We start from the raw sequence: 24681 nt of genomic DNA on the forward strand, positions 1-24681 counted from the left end.
CTCTACTACTTACCTAGATGGTTAAAGCACACAGTGGAAAATCGAACTAAAATCAATCAATCTAAAACTAAAATCAACCTAAAATTATCTATGTGGAGCCTGAGGGTGGGAAGAAAGGGTAAGAATAAAAAGGATTAAGGGAGACCCTCCCATGAGTCACAGGGTTCAGATGGACCTCCTTGCCAAACTGAGCTGGCAACTTAACCAATTATCTAGGCCTAAAGATTTTAACAGCACTTAATCGATAGCCTACTTTAAATAATTTAACATAAGATTCTTATAGAATTTACTGTAGCACAATGGTAACTCACAGGCCTAATTTACTTACGAATCTAAGATATTTAAGAATCCAAGAGAGCAACATTCATAATACATTTGCTAGAGCATATTCACATGCCCACAGACCTAAACAGTATGTACAAGGTGTATCCCTGTGAAAAACTCCCCTTGAGTTCAGGGAAGTACTTGCGTTGGACACCTTCATATCATTGCAACAGGTGAAGGAGTGGGGGTATCAGCTCAGGCTCTGTTGTCAGCTTCCAGGTAAATTTGAGAGCTCAGTGGCTCAAGAGGTGTCCCACTCAAAGGGAGATGCTGGTCACAGCCCACTAAGGTCCAGGAGAGCTCAAGAGGTCTCACTTAGGACTGCTGTTTATAGAGCTGCAAGAGTGTGGGCTTTAGTCATAGTAATGTTCCATCCTGGCCAAAATTCAGGTCTGTAACTTACCTTGAAAGCTCAATAACAGAAGTGTTGTTCAACTTGGGCCGCTATTCAGTAAAGAAAAATAAGTTTCCAAGGCAGTTTGTTAAAAACATGAGCTTGTCAGTCAGTGTAATTCCTGGGAGCAGAGTGTTTCTGAGCGCACAAGGAGCTGAGCCCTTGTGCTGTTCGTCAAGGCTGAGGCCTAATGAGCATTTCTGACATCACAGTGTGGCCCAAGGAGGGATGGAGGTGTGTGCGCGTGATGGTTGTACCATCACAGATGTACATGAAAAAAATAATAATAAACTGTAAAAAATATATAAAATAATGTAACTTCTGATGGCTTCTACCAACGTGGAAAGAGAGCTCAGTGTCAAAACAAATAATCCTATGCAAACACTATCTCAAGTGCTCAGTAACAGTTAAATAATCAAATTGAAAAACCTTTTTAGACTTCTAGAGGAGCTTTTAGTATGTCTGCAAAGTGATACAAGGCATAACTCTGCTTCTCCATTCCATGTATCAAAAAATATATCAAAAAACCAAAAAATCGTTGTGCTTTTGCAAGCATAGGAATTCAGACCCCAATGATACAGGTATTCATATTCATAGAATAGTTTGGGTTGGAAGGTCATCTAGTCCAACCCCCCTTCAATAAGCAGGGACATCTTCAATTGGACATGAGAGCTCAGAGCCGTATCTAACCTGACCTTGAATGTTTCCAGGGATGGGGCATATACCACCTCTCTGGGCAACCTGTGACAGTGTTTCATCATCCTCACCGTAAAAAACTTCTCTCGTATCTAATCTAAATTGACTCTCTTTTAGTTTAAAACTATTACCCCCCTTCCTATCACAACAGACTCTACCAAAAAGTTTGTCCACCTATTTCGTACAAGCCCATTTTAAGTACTGGGAGGTTGCTTTAAGGTCTCTTCTCCCAGCTGAACAAGCCCACCTCTCTCAGCCTGCCTTCATGGGAGAGGTGCTCCAGCCCTCTGATAATTTTTGTGGCCCTCCTCTGGACTTGCTCCAAAAGGTCCATGTCTTTCCTGAGCTGATGATGGCCATACTCTACACTAGATGGCCAGACTCTCAAAGCATCTCTTCACCGTGCAGAATGTCACGAACAGTAAAGCACAGAATCATTATACCAGGAAAATGAATCATATGTAGCCACTCACTGGATTGCACTGTTTTGTTTATAAATACAAGTGTCTTCTCTGTGTCTGTTGCAATGTCATACTGTCTACAGAGGCAGAAAAAGAAATTGTGAGTTACGATCTTTCTTCCCTAATCTCTAGTTCTAATTACCCAAAAGAAAGGTGATATATTTTGCTGTTTTGCTGTGTCTACCAGGCACCAGAGCTCCTCAAAGATCCAAACACTATCTGTGTTCTTCAGACAAAAGAGGATTAATTGCCCTAGGAAGCACTGCTCTTGCAGACACAACTCAACTCTTTATTTACCTGCTTTTGGGAGCAGATCTATCTCCAGAGCGTGGAATTGTTTGTGGTAAAAAAAAAAAAGTCTGCTCATGCTGTATTCTGAACAAATCCCAACTGCAAATCAAACAAATTGACAGAACTGAACTGCCCAGTGTTCAGTATAACAATAACCTGACTAAAAGTCACACCAAGGTGAGCTTCTTTAAAAAGAACAAAACAAAAACTAAAATCCAAACCCAACTCAACAGCATCTTCTAGTGTATCCTGGTCAATCCCAGAGCCAAAAATATTCATCTGCAATATAGAAGATACTAAAAGATTGGCACTGGGACACACATCCCTGTTACATGCCTCTTCTTTCTCTTTTTTCCGTTTAATTTTCTTTGAAACATACACTAATAGAGGTTAATAATTGTGGATGTATATACTAACATACATACTCTTTCTTACAGGTGAGTTTTGAATACAGAATAAATCAGTAGTAGTCCAGGCTGCAAGGAAAACATTTATCATGGATTTGTAATCCCAAGAAACCAGAAAATGGACAGAAGATCAATAACACTCATTAGAGCTTTATCTACAGCTCAGCTTTAGAGTGACACTAAACACAAACTTTTCATGATCCTGAATGAGAATAGTCAGAAAATCTAGTACTGAATTTACTAACTCAAGAACAAAACACGCAGACACACCAAAATGCTTCACTGTAAAGTACTGAAATATCTTCTACAAAATAATCCAAGGTTTGCTTGCTGGAGCTGTGCCTTGTGGTTTGCCCATAACTACTGATTACCACTTACACTACCTTTTTAAAATTTTTCCTCTCTTTTCTCTGCAATTCCAATATACTTGCTGTACTAGTCTGGGGCTCTTGGGACTGCTAACGTAAGAGAACTGAATTAAGGCAATATAGCTGAATGATAGAAATTTGAACTTGATATGTTAATACATGGATGATACAAGCACTTCCATAAACACTGAGGGACAGCTGGTACAAAAGATAAGTTAACAATCAGAAGAATTAAAGCATTGTTAAAAGTCTCATTAAGAATCCTGTGCAATGTGGGAAGTAAGGCTGACACCTGAGACATTTTCACAGACAGTAAAAGCTGGTAAAACAAAGAAGATCCCAAGAGAACAAACATAAAAAGCTTTTCAAAATGGGCACAGCCAAGCCAAGACATTCATCCTTGTAGGTTTTCCAGACCCAAGTGAATGCAGTCCTGAGCAACCTGCTCCAACCATAAAGGCCACCTGCCTTAAGTAGGAGGTTACATTACATTACCTAGAGGTTGCTTCCAACATGTATTAACCTGTGGCTCTTACTGTGTGTAATGTTTCTGTACATTATTGCATCAAAATTAGATCTGAACACAAGATTAGGCAAAAGACTGACAGACTGATTTTAACAAATTCCTATAAACACATGGAAACATCAAACCCTTCGAGTAATGCAGTGTAACCAACAGTCCACTTGTTAAAAAACCTCTGAAAACAATCAAAATATTGGTTTGCCTTATTAAGACAGAAAGGCATTTGGAATAAACACAGTTATGTAATTTTTCAAAATTCAAGAAAAATATAAGTAAATACTTTGAAAGTGCATTCACAAAAGGTATCAACACATGTTTAGGATTTGAGATGAGTATTTGAGAAAAATATCTCAAAGACTTCAGCCTGTCCTTATGAATAAACATCACTAAGAGGAGACACCAATTTCAGAAAAAGGAGCTGAAGAAAGTATTTATCTGACTAAAAGGCTGAAAAAAGAAAGAGTACATTAAATGCAAAATATTTTATTTATTGCAAACAAAAGCTGTGATAACAACATTGCACAATACCAAATTTTAAGGTTTTGAAATTCTCAAAAATCACTCTTCATTGTGACTTTTTTTGCTCCATATATATCTTTATAATTATATTTTTACATTAGTTTTACATTACAACAAGAGTAAGTTACTTACAGAAATTAAGACAAATTGTATATTACCTGCCAGCTTACTAATGTTTCATTTCTATGTCACCGAGTGTAACCATTTAACACTTTGATCTGAAAGGGATTATCAAATTCAATGCTTTGCTAGTCAAACAACAGAACGATACAGTCTGCACCGATAATTTTTTTAAACAATTAGACGTATATGGGAATTCACTGTGTGCTGTTTGTTTTCTACAACACGTAGGTAATAACTCACTTTGTTACTTCACTAGAACATCGATTTCTCCCTTTTGTGTAAGATCTCCAGCAAAAAGGTGGACAAATACAGTTTTAGATCCAATGTTGGACAGCCTGGAGGGCAGTAGTAAAAGTCCTGAGTGCAGGATGAGTCCCTCGATGAGCCATCAAGAGGGACCCAGCCTCTGCATTGAATCCTGCCTCTTTAAGCTGCCTTGCTATTTCCTCTACATCCCAGCCTCCCTCTCCCTGGTGAGCCAGCAGGTGGTGAACAAGGCGTGGGCAGAAGGCAGTGGGGATGCACTTCACCACTAGCTTGGCATCCAGGAGCAAGGAAAGAATTTCAGCATCACAAGTGGAATCATCAACCTACAAAGAAAGAGAAATTCAAAGTAATTAAAAATTAATTACCAGATACAGCCATCAACCAGAACATGTCACGACAGTTTTAACTGTACAATGTGACCTTCAAAGTGAGATGAATATTCCATATGGATTAACAACAGGGATACACACTTTGCATATGTCAGAATATGTAAAGGTACATCTTTAACAGTCTATCACATTAATATAAATATTTGACCTGCACAAAGTTAAGGAATAAGGATGCTTAACAGCCTGGGATTACATCAACAGCTTTATAGACTTTTCACAGCTTCTCAGTCCCAATGCAGAACGGATCACACCATTTAGCTCCATATCAAAAATGACACTCTGAGGAAGGTCAGAGCAGAGTATATTAAATTTTGCTCACTTTATATTAATACAGTACATTACATTCCACATGTTAATATGACAGGCAACATTCACAGACACAATCAGATTTTCCAGAGTTACAGCACTCACAGGAAGGATGAGAAGAATATAGCACATAATAAAAGATGTGGAGCACAGAGTTGCTAACCTCTGTGAGACATCTAGAATGCCTCAAAAAATGTGGTTACTTGATACATGAGAGCAGATACTCTCTTAAGAATCTTGTCTACAGCTTTCCTAAAAACACTATAGAATACTTTAAATTCTATTTCAGCTAATTTTCACATGTGTCATAGGTTTACTTGTTCTAAAAAAACCAAGGGAGAATTTTTTTCTTTCCCCTGCATCGCTGCAAAAGTAAGATGTTGAACGAGGGACGGGGAAGGTGTTTGCCTAGGGTGATTGATCCACACAAAAGAACTAACCAGCAGATCCACTTCCAAGCTGATGGCCCTCTAAAGACTATGGGGAGTGTTGATGAGTTGCTTTTTTACGGGAGGCACTTCTCTTTTGCCCTGACTGTAGGGAGGGTGTGTGTTGGACGGGTCCGAGGTTCACTTTGTTTTTGGCCTGGTCACCTGGCTGTTTCTGGCCCCAGTTTGCCTCCACTTTCCTGCACCCTGTTCTGCCCCCAGCCCAGACCTGCTTGGACTTCATCGGAGAGGCTTGACCCACCTGCAGAGGAACCTTTTGGGGAGGAGGTCACCCTTTTCCCTCCTCCACTCCCATGTTTGGTAGCAGCATGTGTTCATCGAGGAAAGGGGGGAAATCCCAGCCACAGCCAGCTGCAGATAGCGTGAGTTTCGTGGGAAGAGCCCCCTTTTTCCCCTTCCCCTTCTCAACGTGGGGGGAGATCTCCATTTTCGGTTTCTCCTGCCAGAGCCCAACAGCACCCCCTGCTGATCGTGGTTAGAACTGCACTAAAAGGTAGAAAGTACTAAACTGTTTCCTTTTTGAAGGGGATTTTTGGGTACAGGATCATTGTTTGGTTGTTCTTGTGTTCTGCTAATACACATGTATCCTTTAATAAAGGGCTGTTCTTTTTTTCTTTCTCCACACTTCCTCAATTGGAACCTCTTAATTTCAGATTTACAATTGCTTAGAGGGAGGAGTTTGGTCTTCCTCATAACTCATCCTCTGTACCAAAACACTTCGGTCTCTTTAAACTGAGACAACATATCTTTCCTGGATTCCTTGAAACGCACTGTTGTACTAATTTACTATTTAAGGAAGGACAATAGAACAACTACATCTAATCAAAAAGGAGAAGGAAGGAATGTCATCCAGAAGGACCATGGCAGGCTCGAGAGGTGGTCCTGTGTTAATAACTGTCATATGTTAATTATGTTGAAGACAGGTTGATCAATAAACCAAATGGATTGACAGTCACTGAACATGAGCCAGCAGTGTGCCCAGGTGGCCAAGAAAGGCCAATAGCATCCTGGCCTGTATCAGCAATAGCGTGGCCAGCAGGACATGGGCAGTGATCATCCCACTGTACTCAGCACTGGTGAGGCCACACCTTGAATCGTGTGTTCAAGTTCTGGGCCCCTCACTACAAGAAAGACATTGAGGTGCTGGAGAGTGTCCAGAGAAGGGCAACGGAGCTGGTGAAGGGTCTGGAGAGTGAGTCATATGAGTTGCTGCTGAGGGAGCAGGGGTTGTTTAGCCTGGAGAAGAGAAGGCTCAGGGGGAACCTTATCACTCTCTACAACTACCTGAAAGGAGGTTACAGGGAGACAGGGAGGGTCAGCCTCTTCTCCTAGTTAACAAGCGATAGGTAGGAAATGTCCTCAGGTTTTGTCACGGGAGGTTTAGATTGAACATAGAAGAAAATTCTTCATGGAAGAAGTTGTCAAGCACTGGAACCGGCTGCCCAGGGAAGTGGCTAAGTCATCATCCATGGAGTTATTTAAAAGATGTGTAGAGGTGGCACTTAGGTGGACTTGGCAGTGCTGGGTTAACAGTTGGACTTGATGAGACTTCAAAGGTATTTTCTAACCCAAACAATCCCATGATTCTGAAATTCCTAGTGCTGGCATCTTGTAGCACACTACATAGCATACTAAGGCATTATCCAAACAGCTGTCATCTTTTCTGAAATGGGAGGCTGGAGGGATATTCTGCCCTACCTCTGAGCTCTGTGTGCTCTATTCTTAACCTGTATGTAGGATGCAACTTTACACAGGGCTTCATTGTTTGATTTTATGAACACAAAATGCAAACAGTAATTACAGTAATGACATTAACAGCAGATGTGAGGTTTAATTTAAATTTTTTTAGGCTACTATTCAGTTAATGAAAAGTGCTATAGATTAGTGTGATTTCATATACCAGAAACCTACAAATTGGAGAGAGACAAATCTGAAAGTAAAAGACCTTTCCTAGCACAAAACTATTAAACATCTGAGCTATACTATGAGGCTGAAGATGCTCACATGCAATATGCAAGTAGAGCAATCTGTCTGCACTCACACAGAAATGAGATCATTGTGACTTTACACATGACAAAACAGCACAAAAAAAGGCTCTTGCTGCATGCAACAGCACATCCTTAAGCTCAAATAGTTCAATAGGTTTAAATTGATTAATATTTCCCATTTTCTGACTTGAAAACTGTCTGAAGATGTAGTCAGAAAGAGGAAACCTTTGTTAACTTAGTTGTCTCCAGGCAACTGGATGGAGATACAAGATGGCAACCAGACCCTGTGAATTCATTTCACACAGCTTAGGCCACTGTCTATTTTGGTCAATTAAAGTGGAGTCTGGCAGGTGTGGCAGGAATACAGAGACACCGACGTTTAATGAGAATTCTGTATAAAAACAGGCAGCTAAGAAACCTAGATTGACTATTTACCTGTTTTGCAACTCTAGGGCATGTCCACTTTTTAGGTTATCAGTTGCATATGAAGAGACAGTTATGGTATTGGTTTAAATAAAAATAAATGTACACCCCAAAATTCTTACAAACACCTACACAGATTGTCAATGAACTGATGTATATTTAAAAACCTTAATTAACACAGCTTATACACTGAGCAGCTATGTTTAGATAAAAGTATGATAATGTATATAATGTTGTTAGAACAACAAACATTAAATTAAAAAAAAAAAACTAAAACAATATAAAAGGTAAACACACAAAGTATAACTTAAAAATACACCATAGAGAGAATAATATTGTTTCTATGCAAGAAATTACTCAGCAAAACTAGGACTCTCCAATCTAGAAAAGAGGTAGCTTAGAGAGTATAAAGCAGATAGTAACATCATTAAAATTATATGGGGATTGATTAAACATGTTATCTCATAAAAAAAGAAACTATGAAGCATCAAATTAATCTAGCAGGATGAGATTCAGAGAAAATAAGAAAAATAAGGTTTTTTTTACACTGTTGGCAAATGATACTGCAGGATGTAAAAGCTCAAAGAACTTTAAGGAGAAACTGCACAAAATCAAGAAAGAAAATCACTGGCAGTTAGTTAGCAAATACATACAGTTGAAAATAACTGAAAGTTGGGAGAATATCATCTCAGAAAAAGAGCCTATATATTTGCCGTGTTCTTACTCTGCACTAGATTTGTAATTCTTCCATCTGTTTGAGTCATGACAGTGTTCCAGGTAGAATTTAGATCCTCACAATTTTACACCTTTTAAAAACATTATTTCAATCAACCTTCAGAGTTATTTTTAGCCTAAAGTAGACAGAGACTCCTAAATGCACCACATTTTCATTTTCAAAAATCACTCTTTTGACAGAAGTTGTCTATAAGAGAGTAAACCCCAATTAAGACAGTTATTAAAAAACAAACTTACTACCCCACTATTAAAAAGCTACTTCTTCTGGGCAGACAGCAGAGGCAGGACCTTTTTAAGGAGTCGATCCACCTGCAGACGCAGAGCCCTTGCTACCCAACACCCTAACTAAGCCTTTCAACTCTGGTTCCAGCAAAGTCTATCACTAATCCCAGAATCACTGTTCCAATGATATGGGATGCAGCTGACTGCAGTTTAAGCAAACCTCAGAGGTGCAGGTATCTTCTGCACAAGTTAACACATAGCCACTTTCCATATTGTGAGAATGAACTATGACCCACAATAATGACAAACTCAGAGTGTATATGTTAGAGAAAAATCATTACGCCTATCTAGAACTCCATGCTAAGGGTGCTAAATTTTTCATTAGTGTAAAATCTATTACTTCTGGAAGGTTTAAATGGAAATAAAATAACTTTCATTTTTCGTCTCCATCTCTCCTTCAGTAGGATCTGACTGTGCACATTTAGTGTGATGCTTACATACAATGTACATGTGTCTAAGTAAAAGAACTAATGGGGATAATGAAGTTAAGGAGGAGAACTCCTGAAATCTTTTCCTTGGCTTACATACCTATTTAGGTATTGGCTAAAATCTACTTTCAAGCATTAAAGTGTAGGCATTCAAGTGGCATCTCTGCTCTCATGCATATCTGGAGTACTGCATCCAGGTGTGGGGCCTACAGCACAAGAAAGACATGGACTTCTTGGAATCGGTCCAGAGAAGGCCACAAAGACAATCTTAGGAGGGCTAGAGAGCCTCTCCTATGAAGACAGGATTGATACACTTGGGGTTTTCAGCCTGGAGAAAGATTCCCAGGAGACCACACAACAGCCTTCCAATATCTAAAGGGGGCTGTAAGAGAGCTGGGGAGGGACTTTTTACAAGGGCAAGGAGTGTTAGCACAGGGAGAAATGGCTTTAAACTGAAAGAGGGTAGGTTTAGATCAGATATTAGGAAGAAATTCTTCACTGCGAGGCAGTGGAACAGGCTGCCCACAAAAGTTGTGGATATGGATTCCATGGAAGCATTCAAGGCCAGGTTAGGCTTTGAGCAGCCTGGTCTAGCGGAAGGTGTCCATGCCCATGGCAGGGGGGTTGAAATGAGATGATCTTTAAGGTCCCTTCCAACCCAAATGATCTGTGACTCTTATCTCTGATGACTAGCTCACGCCTTTAGACTGTGATGATCAATACCTATCCCTGTAGAGACACATGCATTTATCTAGGAACTGAGACAGCACAGACACAGAATTGCAACAGATGCACTCATTTCCACTGAAGCAGCACTATAGTGCTCTGCTTGTGCATTTTATCAAATGTCTCTTTAATGCAGAATGTATAAATGGATCTACATTTACAGATGGAAAACCATGTGTCAGCAAATTTTCTGTCAAAAGAAGCAAGGACCCATTTGCACTCTGTGCACTCTAAACTTTGCACACCTTCAGCAGGATGGTGAAAAGCCTCACCCCAGACTACTAAGTGCTGCTCCTAGAGAGGGCAGAGGATTCAAGTTGTTTCCTGCACAACCTGTATTCACCCCTTCTGTATTTCTGAATCAGAACAGCAGCTTGTGTCTTAAGCTGAACTCACTGCTGTCAGTGCACAATTAGTAAGGGTTGAGCAGGCCTGCCTGGGGCTTTGCCATCAGCACACTAATATTATGAAATGGACTAAGGCTGGAGGCTCACGGCTCTACCAAGACAGCAGGTCCCCTGGGCATGCAGACAGTGAGCCTTTGAGTTTCAAGCAAGCCTGTGTGTGAAATAGGTGGGTGAAGATCAGAAGAGGAACTTGAGGCATACAGAAGGCTTTCCCGATAAATCACTGAGGCCTCCACAAATTTGTGCAACCATGAATGCAAGAATTCTGTGTATCCACTCCCCAAGACCAAGGACACATATCTACATCCAGCATTTTTTTCTGGTTGCTAATACAGCCTACATGGACATTGCACAAATACTTGCTATGATGCAGCATATCTGAAAAAAAAATCTGTCCTGCAGTGAGAATTTCTGAGAAGCAAGAGCAGGTCAGGTGTTTTCTTTTGCCTCACTAAGGGGCGAGTCAAGTTCAGGGCAATTCCCCATCAGCATTGTTTGTGCAGGTGTCTAGAGGTTCTGATTTTACCAGAATTATTATTATTTCACCCATAACTTATGCATTATAAAATCCATGCATTATGAAATATAAGAGCTGCTGATGACATAGCAGAAAAGAAATGAATGCTGTCTTCCAGAATATTCCCTTCTCCACTACTACTGGAGGTAAAAATGCTTTTAATTTCATTCCTTACTGGAGTCTCTACAGAACAAATAAATAAGGAGAGAAGAAAACAAGAAAAATAATCTAGAGACAGATATTTTACCATAATGACCACTAAGCTTATATATACATAATTTAACAAGATTTCTTTTAAAGGGTAAGCCCCATTGAGTAACCATAAATGGCATAAGACAATGAAAAACACTAGAAATTCCATTATTTCCCACATTTTTTATGATTTTTCATATGATATTTTTCAGTAAAATATGTTGCAAAGGTAGACTCAGAACTTCTTCATTGAAAGTATAGTGTGCAAATGGAGCAAAGGTATTATTTTACAGTAAAACATTTTTCTATTAAAGTTTCTATTAAAGTCTTGATTGAAGAAGTATTTGGACTGCTCATATTAACTCCCACTTGTTAGTTGTTTTAACAGTACAGGTACCAAGAGGTAATAGAATATTTACTTGTTCTGTCAGATGTATAAAAATCAGTCTTAATCTCTAAGAGATAACCAAGTGTACAGACAACACTGAAACCCTTCTCAAAAACAACCTGACTTTTAAGGGCTCTATTGGCAGTAAAAAGCTTATTTAAGAAAACTGATTTTTTAAATCATTCACACACCACACAACACAGAGAACTGTTATTTCTGTTACCCAAAAAAAGACAAGTGGCAGTTCATTAAAAGATACACAATAAAAAGAGAGATCTGCAATTTCAAAAAAAGCTTACACAAAAACTCGGTTGTTTATTACAGGCAAAAGCTATACAATTCCTAGTATCAGCACTTCAGCATCATCCTTAACTGTAAACATCCATAAAGCTGTCAGCAACACACAACAAATGGCTAACTAATACATCCTATCAGCAAGCAAGTGCTGTATTTTTCACGCAGCCATGTTTGTGAGCTGTGTTAGCACTACATCAGGGAATCAATAGCTATGATTCCCCTTTGCCAGACGTTATTTGTCCGTTTCCTGTTTAATGTAAGAAGAAATGGCCTTCCCATGAAAAATTCATTAAGAATTCTACAAAAAGCATTAACAGTCCAAATACTGTATTTTAAAAAGGAAAGAGTAGGCATAGAAAATTTTACTGAATAAACAACATTGCCACAGCTAAGTAATATATGCACTTTTAGTACAACAGAAAAGAATGTAATCATAAGAGATGCATATAAAACAAGGAGTAAGAGGTACTTTTCCACACAATGTAAGAACAGCTTTTACACTGAGCACAGCACTCTTTTCTACTAGCTGCTTTTCTAACACTGCCAGTGGAATGCCACATTGAAGGTACTGGCTAAGTTCTATGCCTGATGTAATAAACTCAATAGTTAAATCTTCGTTGACTTAAAATGAAACATTAGACCAAAGCCAAATGCTTTGAAAATTCTAGGTTATCCAGCAATCTTACCAAACTACATGCTCAAAATACTAAGTTTAGAAGAAAAAAACTAGAAACGGCTTATCAAGCTTTGCCCTGTATAAGAAGGCCAAAAAGAATGTTATTTTGGGCATGCATAGATGTACAAAGTGCTTTATATTAGTAAGAAGATAATAAGGTTTCTGGCCCTGAAACTCCAATATAATGTAATCAACCTAGAGTGTAGGGAATTGAAAGCTGGAGCACACCAGAAAGAGAAGGCCAGTTAAGAGTGCAATACAATTAGCAACCATTCAGAATGCGTTACTGCACAACATTATGTTTTAAAAATAGTTAAATAAAATATACTTGGACACAAATTCCTGGTGACAAGCTTCAGAGTTAGTCACTTATACAGCAGCTTTCATCTGCCAACAAAAAGTCAATTTTAAAAGGTTAACAAGAACAGAGATAAGAAAGTGCATGCATATATCAGATCCACACTTGCTTTTCAGTGAGATCATCTTGTTTAAAAGCAGTTAAAAAAAAGTCTTGCTTTGCAGACATAAAATCTAAAATAGCAAGTGGTAAAAGAAAACTACCAATGTACTATTGGTTTGGTGGTTAATATTCATAATATTATGTTTTGTGAAGAAGTCAGAAGATTTGTGGTTTATTTGTCTAAAAAAAGGGAAGAGGAACACCTTCATGGTGGTTCTTTGCTTAAATACCAAACTCAACTAACAAACACTCCAAATTCAAACTGGATGCTAGCGATGGTATGGAATTTTGATACAAGCCGATGTGTGTTACATATAATATGTCCTGCTACCTTTCATGCTACTGTTTCAAATGTTCATAAAAACACATGAAAAAAGTTGGAAACTAGGTCCTTTTGAAGGAAAATTAGCGGCATCTGAGATGGAGCCTATGCTTCCGGACGCACTGCTTTTCTGACCAGTCTTCACCAGTCCTGGAAAGATGATAGATCATTTCTCAAACTATCCAATGGATGCAAAAAGAGAAAGCTTCTGGAATACAATGTGCAGCATAAGAAGGAAAGGCACAGCCCTTAAGGGAGAATTCTGGGATCTAGAATATCTTTCATAGGGAATAGAGGTGCAAAAGTAGGATTTTCAGTTTATTGCAACTAAGGAATCTGAAAAATTCATGGCAATCAATATAACTAGAGCAGTTATAATTTCAATCTGAATTTCTAAAAATTGCATTTTTAAAGCCTTTGCTTTTGGGGGATGCTTATTTTTAAAATTGTTTCCATATGGGTAGTTTCATTTTGAAGTATCACATGGGAAATATACCATCAATTACTATTTTGTACTGTAATACACAACCAAGAGCTCCCTAAGATATGGTGCAGAATTTGGAAGTACTAGAGATGAGGTTTTCCCACCTAAATATTATAATTCTGGAAATTATTTGTGCAGTTATTTCAGTCAGATAGGAAAGCCATTCTCCTTCATAAAAAGGTCTGAGACTGTAACTTTGCTACAGTATCGAATAAAACCTATTTATAATTGCATGAAAGTCCCCTAGCACACCATCACTACAAAACCAGTGACATAACAGGTCTCCACGTGTATATAAACAGACTGCCAACCTTGTCAGAAACCAACTAAGTCATCTGACATACTATTATCACTTAAAAAAACCCAAAGTGTGATAATATGAACACAGAGATAACAATCTACTTTATAAAACAGAATAGTTTCTGCTCCACCACAATGACTTAAAATAGCATACTAGGTAATTTAAACAAAGTCCTATGAGGTTTAATCACCTCAAGCATCTATAAAAGATCTTACTAGCCTGATGTTACTGTTCACTGTGGACACAATACCTGTGGAAAATCTTAATAATGGTAAGTGTCTAGTAGTCTTTGCTCACTACATAAAGATAAAAGAGGTAATTTATTAGCTTAGACTCTGAAAGGTGGTTCATTCAATTCTTCATACCTTAGCAACAGCTGTTATCTGCTCCAGTGCCACAGCATGAAGATCTTGGTCTTTGCTTTCTACCAGCAGTTTCAGGGATGGCAGCAGGAGGGACTGGTTAAGCAGCAGCAAACATAATTCTTTTATACACTGAAAATAAAAGAAAACTCAGTGCAATCTCTGGAGATACTAACATCATCATTCACACTAAAATTTATGAAAATTTTATGTCAAATGTAAAATGAAAACCAAACTTCCACAACAAATAACTTCCCTGTCGGAAATAGCTCTTTGGTAACTTGAAAGGACAAATTTAAAAAATGTGGAATACAAGGTTAAAGTGCACCATTTGTTAGATTAAGACAAGGCAGGTACTGAATCAACAGTAGAAACGGGAGTTTTACTGAAAAAATAACAGAGCAATCACAGCTCTCTGTGGGACTAATATATATGTACTTACTGAAATGCTGCAAAGCACAGAAAGAAACTTTAAGAGACACCTGTGACATTTCTGTAACTCCATTATGCAATCATAAAAGTGGAACAAAATAAAGAGGAAATAACAGTACATAGCAGAGCTCAACATCATAAAGTTCTGTTGCAAAATGTCTCCAAATTCTATATGATATTTTATACACAAATAAAGTTTAGCAAATTAACTTTCCATCATTCATCTAGTTTCTTGTATTATATAATATAGCATAAATTTAGCATCACATCTTTTTCAAGAAGAAACTGGTCAGAGAAATATCTTCAAAAATTAAAATGAAAACCCCCCAACAAATCAACTCTGCCTTTCCAAATCTTTATGCTGGCTTTTAGTTAAAACAAACAAACAAAACATTCTACATGTAACTTGTAGATTGGCTTTTTTCCCCCTTAATCGTACAGTGATTTATTCATTTATACATCAAAAAGTAGTTCAATGAACAAATTATATTATAAATCAAATTATAACTTCCCCTTCCCTTCCTCTTCCCTTTTTGTCATTTCTGAGAATTCAGGCTGCTTGTCACAACCATTTCCCAATGAGGCCCATCAGAGATGCCCCATATTTAAAGGCAATTTACACTAAGGACTCTGGATATTGTATTACAGTTACCTTGAAAATGGTATCTATCTCTTAGAGATGCTGTTTCACTCCACCATTTTGAGAGCAATTGTCAAAGGAACTCATCAACTAAACATTAAGCTGAGAGAATGCAAGTCACATATTTTTTACATCTCTTGCAGTTTAATGACAACTGTAACAACTTCATGACCAGGATGATCTACATTTGTAGCAGCACAGTTTCAGTAGCTGTGAGCTTAAAAGCCTAAAAATTATTTGAAGATGAGATGTTAAATGCTCCAACTGTAATATACTGCAGACACACCTGGCCTTACCTGGGACAGGGAACTCTCTCTTTCTGCTCAGGCTTTTCTAAATTTACCCCTTCAAAAAACACAGCCTAGAAGGATATATTCCAACACACTGAGCTCTGAGTCACTAAGGCAAAGCTTGTTCTCTTACTCAGACTTGTTCCTTTACACTTGTATTCAGTACTGCTACTGATTGTTGTGCTTAGAATCATAGAATATGCTGAATTGGAAGGGACCCATCAGGATCATCAAGTCCAAGTCCTGGCCCTGCACAGGACATCCCCACAAATCACATCGTGTCTGAGACCACTGTCCAAAGGCTTCTTGAACTCAGACAGGCTTGGTGCTGTGACCACTTCCCTGAAGAGCCTGTTCCAGTGCCCGACCACTCTCTGGGTGAAGCACCTTTTTTCTAATATCCAGCCTAAACCTCCCCTGACTCAGCTTCATGCCATTTTCTTCAGTCCTGTCACTGGTCACGAGAGTGAAGAGATCAGTGCCTTCCCCTCATGAGGATGCTGAAAACCACAATGAGGTCTCCCCTCAGTCTCTTCTCCAGGCTGAACAGACCAAGTGACCTCAGCCACTCCTCATAAGGCTTCCCCTCCAGACCCTTCACCATCCTACTGGCCCTCCTTTGGACACTCTAATAGCTTAATGTCTTTCTTATATTGGGGTGACTAAAACTGCTCACAGGACTCAAGGTGAGGCCGCACCAGTGCAGAGCAGAGCAGGATAATCCCCTCCCTCGAGCGGCTGGCAATGCTTTGCCTGATGTCCCCCAGGACACAGTTGGTCCTCCTGGCTTCCAGGGCACTGCTGACTCACATTCAACTTGGCATCAACCAGGACTCCCAAGTCCCTTTCCACAGCACTGCTTTCCAGCTTCTTGTTCCCCAGTCTATACACACAAACAGGGGTACCCAATCCCAGGCGCAGAATCCGGCACTTGCCCTTGTTAAACTTTATATAGTCTCCTATTTATTGCAGTCTCTCAGCAGGGCCTCTCTGCCCTTGAGGGAGTCGACAGCTCCTCTCAATGTAGTGTCATGAGAGTTGGGAAGAGAGTGTCATGATTGTTGGGAAGGATATGACACGGGATCAAGGAATAAGACGATTAAACAAGTACACTAAACTTTGTCTGATCATTCATATGCTTATCAAACTTCTGATCATTTCATATTCCATTGTATTTCTTTTGAGCAGCACACCAGCCATTCCAGCAAATTCACTGAATGCAAAGCTAGAGATTCACTCTACGTCTCCTTTTCTTGAAAATGTGTATCCACAGCAATAAATGCAACTTAGAAAAATAAATTCTGAGAGTTGTAAGATACACAACCTGAGTAAAACAGCAATTTTACCATGCTTGATAACTCTTTTTGTCTGAAAGCCTTTCAAAACTGAACAGACACCTTGAATAACTTTCTCCCTGATGGTAGCATGACTAGCAGACATATTCAGTCTTACCTAATGTGCTCAAGTATAGGGAAGCCATCATCTCTTTTGAAGGTGAAATACACATTCCAATAATTAACTTTGCTTTCTTTCAGGATATTTAGCCTTACGCTAAATTTTGAAATTACATAAACTGAATTGTTTTTTGTTATATCTTTCTTTGTAAATCAAGAGAGATTTTTATTAGCTCATGTTCTATCTAAAAATATCTGCAGAATACAATCAAACACCCCTCAATCTCTGCTAAAATAATACACTGCACTTCCCCAGTCTTTCACTTCTGAGGTATTTTCATCCATGCACTACTTTTTGCAGGTTCTGTCTGTTGCCCTTCATTTTTCAGTGTCCTCTTAAAATGCATTTATATTAACAAGGTGTTTTATTTTAATGTCAGTTTTGCTAGTAGTTTATGGAGAAGGGTACTTCTTATCCATTCTTCCTCACTTGGTATCTCCTATGAGGAAAAACTGCACTGCCTCCGTTTTCCTTATGAAATCTGAGCTCAGCAAGACTTCGAAAATGTCACATGAAACACTTATTGTCCTCTGCACCAGAGAAGTAAGGTGTAGGATAGTGTTGTCCAACCTGAAAATCCTTGGATTGGTCTCCATTCCTTTTTTCCACAGGAAGAGACTGGACAACTTGCCAGTCACTGAAGACTGTCCGAATAGTGTAACTATCTCATTGTATCACTGCCACAAATGACCGCACAGTTGCTTTGGACAGGAATTGAAATTCCTACCCCAGACAAGAAGTCACCACCCACGGTGCTTCTCAGAGCAGCACAAGTGGTTTTCTGTTCTTGTTCTGTGCTTGTTAAGCACCCAAAAGTATTCAAGTGTCTGCTGCCTGCCATGAGAGGCTGTGCTTAGAGGGGGTTTGATGTTCCCTGTGAGAGGGCCAAGGGAAGGCCCAATTCAAAACCTGGATTATCATAACTTAGTTGAAACTTCTGTAAGATAACTTTTGTCTTCTGCCTAGTTATGCAGCTATCAATGGTTCACTGTGACATCAGTGAGGCATATAAACCATATTTCATAGGAGTCTGCTCTGGGTCCAGTATTATTCAGTATTTTCACAGATGGCTTGAAGGGTTGGGTAATGAATACAAACAGTATTATCTCTGGAGAGGCTAAAAGCAGACTGAATGGCAGCTCTTAAATTCAACGTTATCAGAAAAAAATGATCAGAGACAACTGATCAAAATGATGAACAAAACCATACAATGTAAATTCAGATATAAATCCCAATAAAACTAGCTACAAAAATAGAAAGAAAAGGAGACCAGCTGGCTGCCATATTATTCTAGGATATAAGCATCTCATAGCCACTAGGACTGCAGGGTGATTACAGATAAAGGACTAGATACATTCTCCTTTGTAGGTATTCATGTTAACTGGCACATGACCCATAGGCTGATAGAAGAACATGAGATATTCAGGAGTCACACTTTAACAACTACCAGTGGCAGAAGGACTTGTCTCTTTCTAAAGAGATTAATCAAGCAGAGCAGATGTTGGACAGTCCAAACACATGTCTTCCGGGCTAATAAAACAATGCTTATTTCCACTAAGAGGAATGGTAATATCTATCCACTGAATAATGCCAATTAAAAAACAAACAAACAAAACCAAACAAAAAACCCAAAAAAAACTTCCACAAACCAAATACACACAAAAATACAAAGATTAAAGCTATGCAACTATCCAAAAGACATAAAAAAGGAATATGGCTTAAAAAACTAGATAAACCAGCAGATGACAAAAACCTTGAAGTTACATGTTTCCAGTAACAACCTTTGAACTTCAGAATGGTAAATGTTATTCATGATAATAAATTAATCTCAGTTTTTAGAATTTCATCATTCCAGATTTGTCTTCTTAACCAGTGTATTTATTGAAATGTGAAGTCATCTAAACAGGTTGTCAGTGATCAGATTTTCATCTTATTCAGCCACACGACTGCAACTTTAATTTGTGCCCATAAGTACTGCAGCCTTGCATACAAATAAATTACTTGGATTTATGCATGTCATTCTTGCTCTTCCCAAGTTGAGACTTACAGCAATACAGCTTGTGTTTGTAAGTAACTGTACAATTACATTTTAGTGCAACTCCTGTTGCTGCACAGCATTCCACTCATAAAAAATGTATTTTACAGTAGTAAAGCTGTTTTATGCTTGAGGACCAGAATGTCCTCATATCTGTACCTGTATATTCAAAGCTACACTGTGGGTTCTTCCAACATCCTGTACCATTAAAACACGAAGGCCCCTCCAACTAAAGCTGTCTAACAATACCAAAACTGTGGGTATACAGTGACTTGTCATGGAGATCAAGAAAAACTTTACTTGACTAAGAGAAATGCAAATCATGACCCATTCTTGATCAGAACCTATGGTGAACTGACTGGTGTATGACAGTGAGACTTGGGATTTATCTCCCTGAATCACTGAGCTGACGCAGAACATTCAACTTTGACAAAGTTTAGCTACTCTTATGCACAATAAGATTGTGAGTTTATGCGATATATTGCACCATTTCAACACCTTATAAAGAAAAACTGCATGTAATTACACCAGTCCCAGGGATAGAGAGACCTGCCTTCCACCAAAGTATTTTAGTGGGATGAATAAATTAATAAATGTACTTATCATTTCAGTTTACTGCCACCTTCTGGAATCATGTTTTACACAGATTTTTGAACCTGACTCAGACCAGTGTGTTGGACTATTAAAATATAAAGCAAACCACACACCCACCTGTCTGTATTTTAAATAGAATGTGTTCTTTCTACTCTGCTTCTCTTCCTAACATCAGGTGTTTTTTATAACAGATAGTGATTGTGTGAAGATGATTATAAGGGATTAATCAGGCTACTAAAAATATGCACAAGTACTCTGAAATTGTATGACATTCATTAAGTATTTCTCCAGTCTGTCTTCATTAATATACAGTGTTTACATACAAAACACTTCAATAATTTCAATAATTTTATACTTAAGAGATGCTTTCATTGACATATGTATACATACTTAGGGAAGATAGATTATCATAGTTATTACACAGCATTTACTCCATGACTCTTCTAAATATTCCTTGGATGTAATGAGAGTTTTTGATGACTTGTCTCTATTGCCTCTTGTCCTATCACTAAGCATCTCTGAGAAGAGACTGACTCTTAACTCCTCTACTTGTTTCCTCATCCACATATTTAAAGATAAAGATATGATCTCCCTTAGTCATCTCTTGTCAAGAGAGAATGAATCCAGTTCTCAACCTCTCTGTTAGCTCTCCACTGGACTTGATCCAGTATGGCAACATCTTTATTGTAGCTGGGACCTTGACACAGGACCATTATGCATGACAACCAAAGTAAAAACTTACCTTGACAGGGAGCATGTGCTTTGTCTCATATAAAGAACGGCAGATTTTCAAAATTTCATTTCCTGTGTTCTCCTTTTCCTCAGGTGGGCATCTCTGCAGCATAACAGTCCCCAGTTTCACCCAGGGATTATCATCTGTGCACGATCTGCCCAGTAAAAAAAGAGATGTATACAGAATGTAAATACACATACACCACCTTCTGTAAGTTGTTCCTCGTGTGTGTGTGACTTAAAATTGCAACCTCATGAAAGAAAGATGAAAGTTTTGAGACAAGTTACTGTCCATTATGCCAGCACTCTTTCAAACACAGAAGATTAAATTACTTGGAATTATGACATACTGTTACAATCCCCGACGAATTACAGATAAAGACTGATCAAATTGGAATAGCATAGGAACCACTTCTCCTGGCTTTATATCAGTTGATTTATCAAGCAGAATGGTATCAAGAGAGGGGTGACAGGAATCCAGCACTCCTAATTTTGTTTGTTTTGATTACATTTTAACAGCTTCTGTCTCTCAAGTATCTGTCTCTTGCTTCTCAGTGGAGAAAATATTGCCAGATTCACATTTTAATTTTCAGGTCCAACAAGTACAAACAAAAATAAACTTTTTCCATAGCCCATCCAAACAGGGTAGGAAAGTGAAATTACATGCTTCTGAACTTCTCTGCCAGTAGATATGGATGCAGGCATATTTGTTTTACATATTTAAAAAGTTCTTGTAATCCCACACATGACTTCATACTATGTCACCATTATGCAGTCAGACTTAAACAGATGGCAAACAGTAGATATGAGTAAATTTTATCATGGGGATGACAAAGGTAATGTTTACTGTAAAGTTTTGTTGCTGCAACATTTCTTGGCCTATAGCCACTATTTGACAGATCATGGAGATGGTTGGATACTTTTCTTAGGAATAAGTGTCCTGGCTAAGACTGGATGTACTGACAGAAATGGGTAGCAGACCACTTTTACATGATAGCACAAAGTATAACACTGGAGCACATCTGCACTGTCATTTTTCTAATGTAAATTAAGTTAGTGCATTTCAGTTCCCACCTACGATGGGCTAAAATCAGGCATAATGACAGACTAAATCATGATTATATTAAGCCACAGTAACACAAATACTATGTTTATCTGTGCATAAACTTAGGAAGGAACAAAAGCTGTTTTAAAAATCACCCCATCAATCTCTCTGACCAGCACCCCAAAGACATGGGAAACTTTTTATTTAGCTTGAAGAAAAAAAAAAATGACATCAAGACTAAAATTCGCCATTTTGTGTTACATTTAAAATGGGCATCTTAATTTACAAATGCAAACCTTAATTTACATTTGTAAATTAAGATACCCATCTAGCACACGTGACAATAGCACACGTGACAAGGAGAAGCAAAATGCTGTCAAAGTGCTGCTTTTAAAACTATTATTTAGTAGCAATTGTTAAAGCAACATATTAATGTCACTGTAAATGGAGTCTGTTAAGAGAGTCAGAGGGATTGACATATAGGAGGACTCTGACAGCTCTGGAGAGGGTGGGGAGGACAATCACCAGTATCTACTATTTCATATATAAACGCCCTCTCCTGCTCATCGCCCGTTTTCACAAGTACACATAAACAACAAGTAAAACCAGCTGAACATGAAGCTGACATTACAGACCACCATGAAAGCCAGACAGAGATGACAGGAGTGGGCAACTGAATGCAAATTAAATAGAAGTCGTTGTCTTTCTTCCGACAATTTAATTGAGCCTTTTCGTCATTCACAGTCACTGAGCACAGAGCTCCCACAAGTCTGGCTGGGAACAGCAGAGCTCCTCTTTTCCTCTCCCTCTTCCTCTCCCTCTCCCCTCCTTTCAACCTCATGGGTCGAACCCAAAGATGTCAGCATATTCAACAAACAGAACATGACGCACTTAATTTCTGAATCCTCAGTAAGGTCAGGAGAAGGAAAAAAAAGCCCTGCAACTCCATCTTTGCCACTGGTTAAATCGATTGCTCCTGCTATGTCATCTATTTCTTGCTTAGAGGCACAGAGAGTCATAATGAATTTCCATTTCTGTAGCTGCTGCTCCCAGAGTACCTTAAGAAAATCTGTAAGAATTTACCATTCAAAAAAGGAAACAAAAATCCCACTACAAAACACAGTAAAAACCAGAAAGATGGCAAGGCCATCAAGGCTTGCCATATGCAAATTTATTTAAGTATCAGATATACAGTTTACACATATAAAGCTGTTCTCATCACAATTCCTTATAACTATTTCAACTGCTTCTGTGATCTATTAACAAATATCTGCTATTTGCTATCTCTAAGTGAAACTAAAATTCAGTTACCAAAACTTTGACACCTACAGGTAGAATTCAGTTTTCTTCTCTCCTGAATTTTACTTTAGTTCAATGTGGTCAAAAAAAGTTATTTCTCAACATGAAAAAGGTAATTATTTCAAAAGCACAGTAGAAACACATTAATTTTTTTTTCCATTAAGAAAAAGCTGTGTTTTTTTCAGCTCCAAAACACCTTATCAATATTTATTATAAATATAAAAAATGCCTTTTGAATGTAGGCATCAAGTTCCAAAGGTACTTGCAGAGCTTCAGGTACTGTCAATAATTTTTTTTAAAAAAATACCTTCATGAAATGTTTAAAATGACAACTGAATATGAGACATCTGGATGGAAAAGCATGCATGCATAACAAGGGTATGAAAATAAAATTTTTAAAAGTATACAGCTTTGAGTATTAATTGAAACAACCAAGGTACCTCTTTGTTTTCTCACAGTAAACATTGCATATTACTACATGAAGAGAATCTCTTGCCATAATAAGCATTAGTGTAGCTGGGATGTTTTAAAAATAAGAACTCAAAAAATGTTAAAAAACATGGACTTTTTAATATAGAGGTTACAAAATTAAAAGCCTACTAAAAAACCCCTCAAACTTCAGTTCTTTTACCTCTCCTTCCTTTTGAGACTTTATAGAATGTAAACCTAAGGAAAAATAATTTTGCTAACTGCAGCATTATTTCACTTGACCTTTTGTTCTATAAGTTTTGTTGGTTTTTAGGTGTATAAGGTTTGATGGCTACACACACTGTGAGACATCCAATTTTTAATTAAAATCAAAACCAAAACTTCAAATGAAAGCTGGAACATGAATTTGTGACAGACTATGTAACAGGCCTTCTAACAGATAAAATCTCCATTCTGAATCGACGGTCCAAACACTTTCAGACTCTTTTCAGTACCAACCGTGTAGACCAAGACTCAGCAATTCAGTCCATCACACAACAACCAGTGAAAATACAAATTTGATACTGCCCCCACTTTAGGAGAAACCCTCAAGGCCATACAGCAGGTGAAAATCAGCAAGGCAGCTGGGGTTGATGGAATTCCACCCAAAATCTGGAAACATGGGGGCCTTGCACTCCATGCTAAATTTCACGAGTTTGTGGTGCGCTGTTGGGAACTAGGCAAACTACCATCAGACCTTCGAGATGCAGTCATCATCACCTTGTATAGGAAGAAAGGTACTAAATCAGACTGCTCAAATTACTGTGGTATTACTCTGCTCTCCATTGCTGGCAAAATCCTGGCAAGAATACTCTTGAACAGACTAATACCTGCTATAGCAGAAGGAATTCTACCTGAAAGTCAGTGTGGTTTCAGAGCCAACAGACATGGTATTTGTTCTCAGACAACTGCAAGAGAAGTGTAGGGAACAGAACAAAGGTCTCTATGTAACCTTTGTCCACCTCACCAAGGTTTTCGATACTGTGAGCAGAAAAGGTCTATGGTAGATTTTGGAACGTTTAGGTTGTCCCCCCCAGGTTCCTTAAAATGATCATCTCACTCCATGAGGATCAGCACGGCCAAGTCAGATATGGCAATGCACTTTCTGAGCCCTTTCTAATAACTAATGGTGTGAAACAAGGCTGTGTTCTTGCAACAACCCTATTCACAATCTTTTTCAGCATGA

At 38.4% G+C, this 24681-nt stretch overlaps 1 protein-coding gene across 1 annotated transcript in view; it reads right to left on the reverse strand.

The window, feature by feature from the left end:
• Nucleotides 1-3931: 3931 nt before the first annotated feature.
• The window catches only part of NBAS (NBAS subunit of NRZ tethering complex), a 166612-nt gene continuing 145862 nt past the window's right edge, over nucleotides 3932-24681 (reverse strand). Inside the window, exons 50-52 of the mRNA XM_032681667.1 lie at nucleotides 20694-20838; nucleotides 14509-14637; nucleotides 3932-4696 (exon numbers count right to left, since the gene is read on the reverse strand). Coding sequence (XP_032537558.1) covers nucleotides 4421-4696; nucleotides 14509-14637; nucleotides 20694-20838 — 550 coding nt within the window. The 3' untranslated portion in view covers nucleotides 3932-4420. The remainder of the gene's footprint in view (nucleotides 4697-14508; nucleotides 14638-20693; nucleotides 20839-24681) is intronic.

Source organism: Chiroxiphia lanceolata, chromosome 3 (assembly GCF_009829145.1).
Source record: "Chiroxiphia lanceolata isolate bChiLan1 chromosome 3, bChiLan1.pri, whole genome shotgun sequence".
NCBI lineage: Eukaryota > Metazoa > Chordata > Aves > Passeriformes > Pipridae > Chiroxiphia > Chiroxiphia lanceolata.